Source organism: Bolinopsis microptera, chromosome 9, assembly GCF_026151205.1.
Source record: "Bolinopsis microptera isolate Bmic1 chromosome 9, MBARI_Bmic_1.0, whole genome shotgun sequence".
In the NCBI taxonomy this organism is placed as follows: Eukaryota; Metazoa; Ctenophora; class Tentaculata; order Lobata; family Bolinopsidae; genus Bolinopsis; species Bolinopsis microptera.
The window spans coordinates 5,236,581-5,250,277 of NC_087080.1; the positions used below are offsets into that span (position 1 = coordinate 5,236,581).

Here is a 13,697-nt window from a genome sequence, read left to right on the forward strand (position 1 = left end):
TACATCGATTTACAACTAACTAGGAGCACGCCACTATTTCTTGCAATAATATCGTGCAAACTTAAATCGGACGGCACGTGACTCACAAGCTTTGCTTGTATTTTGCAAAGGTCCCTTCGCCTGCATGATGTGGTTTTATTCATCATTAACACGCTTAGCGTGTTCACAATTTCTTTTTCACTGGAAACATTCGAACGTTACAAGCGTTACTCTGAGTCATTAAAACTACAGTAAAACCTCGTTTTATCCCACATTATTGTACTCTGGATTACTGGGCCCAGCACATTATTACTTTGTATATATAATAGATAAATGTTTATTTTGCCTCTACATAAGATTAAGCCCAGTTAATTGTGGATTTACTATACAGTGAACTGACTTATTCATTAAACTGAGCGACTATCTTAAATGGCTAAAAATTAAACTAATCACTAACATTTTTAAGTAATCATCAATTGATTTGGAATTAATATTTTTCGTCGCCTGGTCAAGAGTTTTGATTAGTATTAGTGCAATCAGTTATTAATGGTAATAAGAATGAATATGATATCAATAAATAATTATATTGACTAGTCAAGGTAGACAGTTTCAATACTTTCTCAAAAACAATTTGAGCTATTGAGAGTGCATGTCTGGGGTGATATAAATATGTCCAATCCCCATCGACCCTCTCCTACTGTAAAAGTTAATTTCTAATACATCATTCCTTACAATAACAACGGTGCAGTTATTGTCTACTAACATTGACAGATATAAACGTTTCATCTCATCACATTTAAGGCCCTCGATTAGAAATGTTAGACGAACACACCCAGCTATTACTACTAATACTAATAGGTTGGAACTAAGTCCATCTTCGTCAGAAATACTTTTCCATATGTCCCTGTCACACATCAGTGATCAGGGGTTTTAGTTCTTGTTTCATTTGGAGTTGTTCCAGGCTTTTGAAGTATTTAAACTATGACCTAAGCTAAAGTAAAATTTATTCGGCCAAGGATCACGCCCAAAATATTATTCCACTTTCAGAGCTAATGTGTTCATCATTTTTGAAAACAAACAACTCCCCATACTCAACATATTTAAAAGAGCTTTTAACGTCCTTTCTCATTATCTAAATCGATTGATGCTAAAATTTCATGGTAAAAGAAATTATTAGAGTAGGCACAAATTAAGCTTGGGATTGCCCTTTAAATATTATACCACATTCAGTGCTATTTTAATATCATTTTCGGGATCGCTCGGTGTTTCTAAGTAATGAATTCTGGCGTCAATTGTTGATATCGACGCGAGTTCATTAAATTTTCTGATAGTCAGTTATGAAAACAAACAACTCCCCATCCTCTACATATTTAAATGAGCTTTTAACGTCCTTTCTCATTATCTAAATCAATTCATGATTCGATCTTATCTTGGGTCGCTGTCTCTGTTGATGATGGAAATGCTGTTCCTCTGGTCTTTTACTTTCTTGGCACTTGCCAGTGCAGAAATTGATTGGTACGAATCGTGGTTCTTTACGTCTGGGTACCGTTTGATAGATGAGCCAACGAAGGACGGATCCTACCCAGTTGCGTTCAAAGAAGTCGATGGTGACAACATCACGTATCATCCGATATGTGCAGACGGTTTCAATGACCGGACAGCACAGGCCCTATGTCAAATGTACACATATGATCGGGGCCACAAAGCCACCTACAAAGTTGAATCTGCTTCGGAGTTCATCCATACTGGGTTATCATGTTTTAATAGCTTGAATGACATTGAAACAAACGAATACAAGGGGGATTTGTACGCATACTGGAAGGAGAACTGCAGTTGGGAAGTCTACTCTGAAAAGTCGGTGCCGTGCACAAGAAACCAAGCTGCAGCAGTTTATTGTTATGACGTGGGTTACGGATATAGCTACCATTTTGAAGAAGTTTTCAACAGAAAAACTGATAGAAAGTTCAAAATCACCGGTAAAATACAACAGTTTAAACACGGGAAAATATTCTCGTTTTTCGGGCTGAAAGGATTAAAAGATGACATGGGATTTTTTGATGAAGCATTTTCTGCTGAAGCATGTGGGGAGCAATACACGCCTTCTGTCAAAATATCCACTGATGATCGGTCGAATGTTATTGAACTTAGCGGAAAATTTAAGATGAATTGTGACCAATGCGTAGATGTGTTCATGTTAGGAACGTATTTATTTAACGTTTGTTGAAAATTGAGAAACTTTCAGTGCAGTTTAATGATGGACTAAATGCTATGATTCTGTTAGAAATTGTACTAATACATAGCTTATTTCGGTAAAAATAGCATACCAATTGAAGAAAATAGCTTAGGCTCAGCCAGTTTTTACAGCTAAGATTATTTCTTTGGTTTACAAACTTTTGCTAGATGCATTAAGCATCTTTAGATCATTCGTCCTTTAATTAATTGTGACTGCCATTTTTTTCGTCCAGTTAGTTATGCTAAATAGATCAACAACCATCCGCCATATGTTGTGAGACATCAATTTTATAGATCATAGCATAGGGCTATTGATGATCATTTTCAAAAACAACGATTCTAGGATAAAAAGAGTAATTATCATAATCTAGATTGTCTAATGTTTAATAACTAGTATTGTTGAATGGGTTATAATCTTTGACGAAACTTTAACAATCTAAATGTACACTATTATTCATGTTTAATGCACCTAATATAGCTTTTTCTTTGAACATCATAAATTAAAAACTAAAAGTTTAGCATCCAAAACACGGTCAGTGATGCATATATTTTGACTTGAAGCAACCTATAACTTTAAGCAGACTTATAGGCTTAGTAGCAAAGGAAGATGGCACCAAAGAAAGGGAAAAAGAAGAAGTCGGGGAAGAAGAGGAAGAGTGCGAAGGGGCCAGCTATCATTGATGGTATAAGCACGGAGGAAATGAGCAAGGAACAGCTTGAGCAGCATATCCACCGACTTAGAGAAGGTTTGTTTTATTTTTGTGAAATATTTTATGATAAGTTTTGCGTTCTCTCACTATGTTTTCTTAAAACAAGTTATAGAAGTTCTTCGAAACAAATCTCTTAAATATAGTACGAGCCCTATCAAACAGGGAACATATCTTTGGAAACATTTAACAATTTACATAGTTACATTCGTTGAATTCTTCTCGTATCTAACAAATTATGATAAAATACTTCCCCAAAAAACTGATCACCGAAATTCAGGAATAATAAGTGCAAATTCTAAGAAACTATTTCTTTCAAAAGTACACACAATGTATAAGGTGAATAGCAACAAGGTCTTTAAATTTAAAAAGGTTCAAATTAATGGTTTCTCTCTCTTATCAATCCTCACTTTTCCCTCTTCACTCCCGTTTACTCTTTCTTCTTCTCAGCTTTCTTCTTGCTCTTCATAATATAAGCTCTGATGAAGTAGTTACAAAAGAGAAGGAAGTAGCTTGTGTACATGGCAATTGTGCAGACCATGACGAAGGAGGAAAGGGGCTTACCACATTTCCACCACGGTACGTAGAACCCCACAAATATGCCACCTACCATTTGTAGAATCTGTACGGTGGTAATGGACATGGCAATGGGCCGCCACACGTGGATACCAGCCGCCCGCATTGTGTAGTAGGTGTACATGATGGAGTGCACTGCGAAGTTCACACCGGAGAACCAGTTTCCCACATTTGTGATGGCGCCTGTCCGTGCGGAGTATTCAGCAACAGGGTAAGAGTATAGCAACACGGTGACATGGTGATACCAGTGTAAAAAGGACAGTTTAGATTTCCTAAACACTATGAACAGGGTGTCCCCCAACTCTATGATCTTGCTCAGACCAAAGAGTCGTTTCCAGAACCCCACCAAGATATCCGTCTCCCGGTAGCCACACTGGAAGTAGCCGTCCACACCACGTGACATGATCCCCGTGAACAGTTGATGTGATACCCGGCACGTTCCCCAGATACTGAACACAGCCAGGATCGCGTTCCACGTTATCAGCAGATTCTTCAGTTTCAGCGCTTCTTTGTCCTTCATGAAGTGTTTTACTGCGTGGATTGTGATAACGTACGCTGCGCATATCCAGTACACCTTTTCTACGTGGTCCGAGAAGAACTGGGAGAGAGCATTAACTTTGGGGACGTCCAGGTACTTCTCAAATAGTATGGGAGCGTACCTGGTACTGGCTCCGGGTGGTAGGAGGTTACGCATCATCTTGAAGTCCTTAGTTATACGAGTGTTCCGAGATTAATTGCGACCAAACAGCTCGCACGGTGTACGACGTAATTTGACAATGTGAAGAAATAACTGCGATATCATAAGATTTGAATAGTACTGCATCTGGCACTAAATTGCGAATCTTGGTTTGATCGTCCTGACACCGCGTGAACAATAGTATATGTCAGTCACGTGACTCTTACTACCATCCGATACAATACACTCTCACACTGCCAATTACACGCGGTTGCACTGCATTGTATCCCATTTATTGCATCCTTACATAACTACAACATTCTGGGGATAGGTCGCATTATCTATTAGAGTTTCCCAAAGCTGTCTATTGTCATCTTTGATGGAAGAACAATACAGTCTCTGATTTCTTTTCACGCTTGCGGCGTTGTCTGGATAGCACCATTTTTGTAAGGAAACAGATAATTTGGTGGACTCTTTATTAGAGCTTTTCAATACAAATTAAAACTATGCCAGGGTTTGGACTGGCTTTTATTCATTCATCCATTCATTCATACATTCGTCTCATTTCATGAAAAAGCACTAAGCTCAATCTATCCAGTCTGAAGTAATCTGTCTTCATTTTAAGGCACAAATTATCTCTCATAGATAGTAGCTGATAACTCAACACTATCATAGAATTAGGGATAATAAAATTGACTTGAGTTTAATATTTCTAAATTCGTTTTTCTAAATTCGTTTTTCTAAATTCGTTTTTCTAAATTATATATGATTTCTCATTTAGATAAGAACAATCTTAGTTAGATAAGAACAAGGTAATTGGATCTAATATATGAACAGGTTCTCTGATTAATAACAGGTTTTCTAAAAAGGTTTTCTGATTAATAAACTTCAATAAATGAATTAACAGCTTAGTGGCCGTATTCATCCATAAACTATTACATGAACACCCCTCTGGATCTGCAGTGAAATTATTGCGTTCCATTATGAACGGTTATTGAGACTGAGACAGGAAATGAAAAAGGAGCGCTAGGAGATAAGCTATTTAACAACTTAACCAAATTGTATAAAGAATCCTGTACTTATGATAACCCTGAAAATGAGCGCTTTAGTGGAAGTCTGCATTTTCCAAGATACAATTAGAACCGTATTGAAAATGTTTCGTACTACTCAACTGATAAATTTAATAGCAAGATTGAATATAAATTTATATATACCCCTAATATTTTAATATTAGGGGTATAGACTGTAACTGTGATAAACTTATATTCTTTTCCTAACTTAACTTAACTATCGATTTGACGTAATTACACTAGTAGAATGTCATATAAGGAAAGACGAATTGTACAACTATGACATGCAAAACATTCATGTGATGAACGATTACGATAAGTTCTATGTTAGATCAAATATTAAATACGGAGGAATCGTGATGTATGTGAAGAAAGAACTATCAGCTATCTACTGCAATGCACTTATTTACTCACACTACCTGTGATTCGCTGTATGTTAAAATTAATGCCAAACCAGATAAGCCACTATTCATAGGTTCGTACTACTGACACTGTAGAGCCACTGATATTATCCCGTTTATCGATAAATTTAGTGATGATCTTTCGAACAAAATCCTCAAAAAATCGGACGTGATAATATCAGGGGACTTCAACATCTGCCTCATGAAAAGCACACATTGTAACGACTCGTTATATTTTCTGAACACAATTATTGCTAATCACTACGAAATCATGATATTCAAGCCTACAAGAATTCAGTACTACAAAGACTCACTGCAAATACGTTCTGCAACACTCATAGATCAGATCATGACCAATCTGTTTTCTTACGACTGTACGTCAGGAAATATTCTTTATCCCGACTCTGATCACCTAGCAACATTCTCACTGTATCATAACCGTAGACGAAACACTGATAATGATGTTAGAAAGGTAAGAATACTGAAAAATATAGATAACGATAAATTAGTTTATGATTTTACCAATGAATACGACTGGGATGCACTAGTCCAGAATGAACCTAACCATGACACAGCAGCTGACAACTTGAGTAATTATATACAAGAACTATGTGACAAATATGCACCATTACAAAATCCTAGTAGTAGGATGAAAAAGCATCTTGATAAACCTTGGATATGCAACAAACTGCTAGAAATAACTAGAATAAAATACAAGGCATACAATGATAAATTTAGAATTCCGACTGAAACATTAAGAATTCCGACTGAAACAAATCGAAGTGTATATGAAACTCTAAACAGGCAGACTACCGCTTTAAAACTTAAAAACAAAAAACGGTATTTTAAAGATTATTTTGAGCGATTCAAAAATAACTCTAAGAAAATATGGAATGGAATTAATTTGGCACTTGAGCTAACAAAACACAAAAAATCCTTACCATCTACTATAAAAGACGTTGACGGGAAACAAATTGAGGGCGATAAGAATGTGGCGAATGCATTTGCTAGATATTTTGAATCAGTACCAGGAAAAACGAAACGTAAAATTCCACCTTATTTCGGAAATCACGTACATAATACTGAGATATAATAAATTCTGCAATCACAACATTATACTCAACAAAATAAATTTAATCACAGAATCTCACATACAAATAATAATAAATTAAGAAGCACAAATACTAATTGCTAACAAGCAATAAATGAATTTAAAAATAATTTATGATTGGCGAATGTAAGTACTGGTTTAAATTCTGATAAAACAAGATTTGGACGAAAATTTGTACAGCAGGGTGTCATAATTATTGGTGCTTAGACAATTTTGCGTGTTAGCTTACCCAAGCTTTTAGAAACGATCATTACTTGACTTCTGATGGTAAGTTTCCTGTGCAGTCTTGATCATTCGAGAGATAATCCTTTATACTACAGTTCAGTCTAAAAACGAAGTCCGAAAGCAGGTAAACTTCGTCGATAATCACGACGAAAGAGAAAAATTTGGACAATTTGACTTGAAGCCTCCGGCTGCTCCCCCTGAATTCCGGGATGCGTCCGCCCGACTATATTTTATTGCGTCAGTTAGGGAAGAAAGAGAGCTTTTATAAAAGCTATATGTGCACTTTAGTCTAAAGAATAATTTCAGAAAAAATTAACCGAAAATAATTAGTAATTACACATAAGTCCCTTACTCTTTCATAAATCTAACCAAGTATGGAAAATAAACATAAGAACACGCCAATGATTCTAACATCCTGCTGTATAATACTAGACAACACACACAACAAATAACCGACCTCGATAAGTAGCTGGTTTATAAAAGTGAACCTGTTTCAGAGATGGAGCGAGAGCGTGAGGAGAGAAACTATTTCCAGTTAGAGCGTGACAAGATCAACACTTTCTGGGAGATCACCAAACGCCAGCTCGACGAGTCAAAAGCTCTTCTCAGAAACAAGGACCGTGAAATGGAAGATATGGAGGAACGCCATCAAGTAGAAATTAAGGTTGGTTTGAAGCAACATCCTGATAAAGAAGGGTATCTTGAAATTTGGCAAGGTATTGAAATGTCTGTTCCGAGATAGTTCATTTCATAATCTGTCACCCAGCAATTTCCCCCTTTTAAATTGCTGAGCTTCAATAGGATTTAATGACAAATTGACCAAAGATTGTCATGAAAATAGCATTGAACCCAAGTATATAGAAATCTTATACTTGTGCTATGGCGAGCATGTTCGAGCCTCACATAGGTTTTCAAATTTCAAATTATCACCAAAACTTAACAATAATCTCAATTTATTGGTCAACATTCTGAACAATCTTGCCTAAAACCAAGTGAAACTCATTAAGTTCTAAATTAAGTTAGGGAAAAAACAATAAAAGCAACAAAAAATACTCACCATGAAATTGTGTCTGCTACAGGGTGCAGGTGGGCCAATCAATGTTAGCCTAGGGCTGACTGCTCAGTCGGTAGAGCTATCGTTATTAGTTTTCGTGTCATATCCAAAACACGTCTGACGTCTTTAATATGTGATGTTTCAAAACCATTCCAAGCCAAAAATTGTATATTATTAGACCCACAAATTGGACCCACTGGATCATTTGTTCCAGAATTTCCTGTATTTTAAAGGATTACAAAACACGTCCTTATCGTACAATAAAGTGTGTAAAACAGTTTAGAAGTAATTTTACACAAAATAATCCATCGCATCGGCATTTATTGTTGAGCAAACGCGAATAATTTATCTTCATAACAAGCCAAACTTTTTTGCGCGGCGTCAAACGCGCGCATGCAATATGTAATGTAATATGATTTGTAATGTGCATGGTTGTTTTGGCAACAACACATCAGATTTGTTTTTTATTTGGCGTCCTGAACTATTTTAGTTTTCACCATCCATTTGACCCTACATCAGGTGCTTTTCTATTGGTGTTTTCATGCACATCTTTCTGAACTATTCACTGTATAGTGTATAATCGGACATTGAGTTTGTACTTGTCACTTGTGATAATAATTGTAATATTTTTCTCGCAGGTTTACAAGCAGAAAGTAAAGCATCTCCTCTACGAACACCAGAATAATATCACAGAACTTAAAGCAGATAGTAAGTTTTCTATACAGTATTATTCTTAGTTGATAAAAAGGTTATCCTCATTAATCATTTATTTCGACGCGTCATGTTGAGAGTCATGTTGATTCGAAGACTTGATCGGTATTAATCGCTACTGGAGAATGATCGGTTAATTGCTGTCAGATTTCCGGATCGATATTTATCACTTCCCTACCAATCCCCATCAGCCTTTTCTATTTCATCTCCTAATCGATGTCATTCATGCACACACAGCACAAAAGCTGCTTTTTCGTTCCCCCTTTTTTGGAAAACGTTATTAGATGTATACAGAATAGTATTACAGGTTATACATTATGAATATCATCATTGCCAAAATAAAAACTTTTCGTTCTCCCCTGCATTGCGTTGGGCTAACTAGCGTTTTCTAGGTACCCTCACACTCAAATTGGAGCAAGATGAGCACAGAGGAAAAGAATCTGACCTACGAAAAGATAAAAGAAGTTTGAAGATCCAGTTGAAGGAATTGGAGCTAAGCCACGAAGATGTTATAAAGAATCTCAAGAAGGTAGATATCGAACCTTAAACATTATTTAAATTCCAGTGCCTGTACTTGAAATAGTGCTATCATTTCAATTGCTGAAAGTGATGTTTATTTTCATGATTGCGATAAAATATTTACTGTGAAATGTGAATACCTTATTTCAGCAACACGATGAAGCAATAACAGCACTGAGGCAAGATAGTGAGCGACATGCCAAGGAACTCCAGGCCAAATACGAAAAGAAGATGAAGGTTCTGAGGGAAGAACTGGAACTGAGGAGAAAGACTGAGATACATGAGATTGAGGAGGTTAGTGATTGTCGGTTTTAATTACGTCTCGTGCCTTCGGACTAGAAACAAAATATTTGCACGTCTATTGGATATGAGTCAGTTAAATTAATAATGTATTTTTCTCGTTATATCGACTAAAATTCTCAAATAACTTCAGCGCAAGAACGGCCAAATCAACACTCTGATGAAGAATCACGAGAAGGCATTCAGCGACATAAAGAATTACTACAACGACATAACTCTGAACAATCTCGCCCTCATCAACTCTCTCAAGGTTCCACTTTTCTCAAAATCTCTCTGTTAACGTCTTAATCCGGTAAAATTTCCTCATGATTGGAAAACTTCCGCTATAATCAGTGAGTGAAACCTGAAATATCATCCAGGAACAAGTTGAGGAGATGAAAAAGAAGGAGGAGCGTAACGAAAAGCAAATGTCAGAGATTCAAGCAGACAACAAGCGACTCAAAGAACCACTCGAAAAAGCCAAGGCGGAAGTGGCTGATCTGAAGAAACAGCTTGCCAATTACCAGAAAGATAAGCAGAGTTTACAGGTATGATAAACATTACGAAAAATGAGTTTTCATATCGTGAATTCATGGCGGGATCTCTTGCCTACTTCGTTTAAACGAAAAGCAGAAAAACTGTGTTGTTGTTCTCGTGCCCATCCTCATAGAATCATATTTTTCATTTATTATTATGCCATTTAAGTAATGACAATAAATTTTGCGTTTTCCAGAGTGCTAAAGCCAGACTGAAGGTGCAAGAACAAGATCTAAAAGCTCTGCACTGGGAGCACGAAGTTCTCGAACAACGCTTCAAACAGGTCAATAATTAATACTATTAATTAATTCCAATATCGTAAAACTTCGTTTGGTTTGTCCACATTCAACAATTTGTCACCTAATTCGAATTCTTTGTTTCCCAGGTTCAGCAAGAGCGTGACGATTTATACAACAAGTTCGTTAGCTCGATACATGAAGTGCAACAGAAAGCCGGTTTCAAGAACCTTCTTCTTGAGAAGAAATTGCTTGCTCTCGCTGACGTTCTTGAAAAGAAAGAAGCTCAGCTCAATGAGGTACACATTAACTCTGAGCTTTTGAATGAAAAACTTATTCGAGACATGATTTTAACAAACGTCATTCAATTTCATTAAAATTAATAGGGGTTCTCTCAATGCCTGCTAATAATCCTGGTTATTGATCCATTACTTATTTTCAGGTGTTGTCGGCCAGTAATCTAGATGCTACAGCACTGACAGTTGTGACCAGAAAGCTCGAAGACGTTCTGGATAGCAAGAACAGCGCCATCAAGGACCTGCAGTACGAGCTAGCACGAGTCTGCAAGGTTAGTACAGCTTTTTATCACATGATGCATATTTTCAGAAGATCGGTTAAGTTAATTTTCATTATATTTATCTATACGTATTATTCGATTTCAACTTACAAATATTATAGGAATCACGTAATTGTTAACTCCTTGTGATCAGCTGCAACATTTTCAGGCCCACAACGATTTAATGAGGACTTATGAAGCTAAGCTGAATCAGTTCGGTATTCCTACAGAAGAGCTAGGATTCAGGCCACTAGAGAGCACAGTGGGAGGACAGCCACTGGGTCAGGGTCCAGCGGGTCTGGTAGCAGCACCTAACTAGCTTCCCTCAAATCACGTGTCACACACTCGTGTACTTGTTTTTATCCTCCCCTGGGCTGTGCTGGATATATGCAGAAAACGGCGGGATTCAAGACTTTTCAGAAGAGAGATTACGGGATTATTTATTTTCCAGTGTTCAAACTGTCGTCTTTGTGTTGTTGAATAAAGCACTACTATTACTATCAAATAAACAATGCAACATTACGGAATGAAACCTTTTTTGGCAGAATTAAGATTCGACTAAGTTGATGTCACATGTTTTTATGTTTGATGTCCCGGTTTTGAGCGATGGTTTTTTTCTTGGGAAATCATAGACACGATTTTAATTTTACGACACTATTCGTGAAACTGTAATTTATGTAAATATTCATGTTATTATATCATGTTAAGATTCCTCACTTTCGACGTGGGCACCACCCGTTACACTGATGTCGAGAAGTTTTTTCTTTTAATAATCCAAGACATACCGTCGTTTCATGTTTACTGTAGATCTGCACCACTAATCGAAATCGATCAGTGTTTACATACTCATAGGAGTCGTTCACATATTACGTAATCAGTTTTACACATAACTATTGTTCTAAAATTATAGTAGCGTAATCATTTTAACATTTGGGAACCCCTCGGACACCCTCTCAAGAAAACATCAGGAAGCTGATCTACTCGTTGAAATTTTTTAAGAAAGTAGATCAGCTAAAAACTTTGGTGGGTGTCCTAAAGGATGACAGTAGACACCTCTGTGGTGATGTCAGGGTCACCTTCGCCTTGAGAAGGAATACGGCGATCTCCAACACGGTCATCAAGAAACGTTGCCTTATGAACCGTCGCTATAGTGAAAGCTCTTCATCAAGCGATCAGGACTAGGTACGACCGAAAACGCAGAGATGTGAGGCTAAAGGGTGTTTGACCTGTCCTTTGTTATTTGATCCTACAGATGTTATCATTGTTAATGAGCAGATAGTTAATTTAGATGTTAGGCTAAATTGTAAGGATAGGAGTTTTATTTATTTGGCTCAATGTCAGATTTGTGTAGCCTGGAACAGTATCTTTAAAGAGGACTCATACTTTGGCCAGACAGTTGCACCCATGCACATACGGATAAATGGACATAGGGATCGTCAATAATAAATTTATTAAATTTATTATTGATGTGAGGCTTAAATTTGAGCAAACGGCCCTTACTAATATATAATTCTATGCACTGTTTTTTAAAGTATAAGAATGACTTTTATAATATGCTTGTGTTATTTCTACTCACAAGTCAGCAAAACCCAAAATTGTGAAGATCTGACCGAATTAAGTGTATGAATATTTTATTTATGGGTATCCTCCGCAAAATTACGTAATATACGAACAACCACTATAATTGAACAAATCAAACCAATACCGTTATAAATATAATTACTATGCGATAACAGATAAACAAATTTTGACGAAACAAATTGACTTACATTCACATTTTTACATTTTAAAAAGAACGGAAATAGATGTTCTCACTAGATTAATGTCTATATTACCTCTTAACGAATATGTGATACTGGTACCCTTTTTACTGTAGAAAAGCTTTGTCATACGTTGTAAATGAGTCATACTATGACCCGCCGCGCACTCGTGCGCGGCTCCCCCTGTATCGCGTAGAAACTCTACAGGGCAGGTGAGTACAGGGGTGAGAAATGCCAATGTGGGTCACGACGTGATACAAGAAAAGTTTCAATAACATCACACTTGTCTGCACCTTTGTAACGTCGCTTGCAAGCCAGATTGGGGTTGAATGATCGTGGGTAGTTCTCCTCCAATGACTTTGACCACGCTTTGCGCGAATTTCCACAAATCTTTGACGGTATCATTGTCGAACTTTTCTACTGCGTTTCTGAAGCAGCAGTCGTTGTTGAAATGATCAGAAAGGTGACCAGCAGCGCATTTACTGGGCCGCGCTCAGCCTGTCATTCCGCCAAATCTATATTTATATATATATGTTAATGAACATAATAGCCTGGGGTCCTCAGGTAACAGCGCATTCACCCGAACCGCACCAGAAGTTTTTGAAAACTTTTATGTACACTTTCTTCAAGACCTGTTTCACAAAGGGTTCTTTATCAATATCATAATAATCGGTAAGAAATTCGATCATCTCCCAGATTCCTTTAGAGAGTCGTCTGAAGTTGTTGCATTTATTTTTTTGCTCATCGTCGAAAGACCTATGCATCATCGCTGCAAACTCTCCGGTAATCTTTTGGAAGTTTCCCAGACAGGCACCTTTGTCATCTCCGCAATACGCTCCAAACATAGTTTCTGCAAAGGTCTTCAAGTAATCAAACTTAATTCTTCCCATGATTTCCTTATAATCCTCTCCACCGTCGTAGTCCACCACACAGTCAATTCCAGTGTCAATGAGGGAAGGGTTACACTGGCAAGCCTCCTTCAAGAGTGGTTCCGCGAATTTCATGACAACATTAACAAGGCCAGTAAGATCCTTTTGTACTCTGAAATCCCTCAGAAGCTGTGCTGAA

At 37.1% G+C, this 13,697-nt stretch overlaps 2 protein-coding genes across 2 annotated transcripts in view; one reads left to right on the forward strand and one right to left on the reverse strand.

Moving 5' to 3' along the window:
* LOC134821310 (dynein regulatory complex subunit 4-like) overlaps positions 1-11,616 on the forward strand; it is a 52,272-nt gene extending 40,656 nt beyond the window's left edge. The window contains exons 2-12 of the mRNA XM_063832037.1: positions 2,791-2,957; positions 7,475-7,641; positions 8,670-8,739; positions 9,135-9,271; positions 9,412-9,555; positions 9,695-9,811; positions 9,921-10,088; positions 10,274-10,360; positions 10,463-10,612; positions 10,756-10,881; positions 11,039-11,616. Coding sequence (XP_063688107.1) covers positions 2,819-2,957; positions 7,475-7,641; positions 8,670-8,739; positions 9,135-9,271; positions 9,412-9,555; positions 9,695-9,811; positions 9,921-10,088; positions 10,274-10,360; positions 10,463-10,612; positions 10,756-10,881; positions 11,039-11,188 — 1,455 coding nt within the window. The 5' untranslated portion in view covers positions 2,791-2,818 and the 3' untranslated portion in view covers positions 11,189-11,616. The remainder of the gene's footprint in view (positions 1-2,790; positions 2,958-7,474; positions 7,642-8,669; positions 8,740-9,134; positions 9,272-9,411; positions 9,556-9,694; positions 9,812-9,920; positions 10,089-10,273; positions 10,361-10,462; positions 10,613-10,755; positions 10,882-11,038) is intronic.
* On the reverse strand, positions 3,048-4,319 carry LOC134821311 (very long chain fatty acid elongase 6-like). Its single transcript, XM_063832038.1, has one exon. It carries the CDS (start codon positions 4,189-4,191, stop codon positions 3,349-3,351), a length of 843 nt encoding a protein of 280 aa, XP_063688108.1. The 5' UTR covers positions 4,192-4,319; the 3' UTR covers positions 3,048-3,348.
* Positions 11,617-13,697: the final 2,081 nt, after the last annotated feature.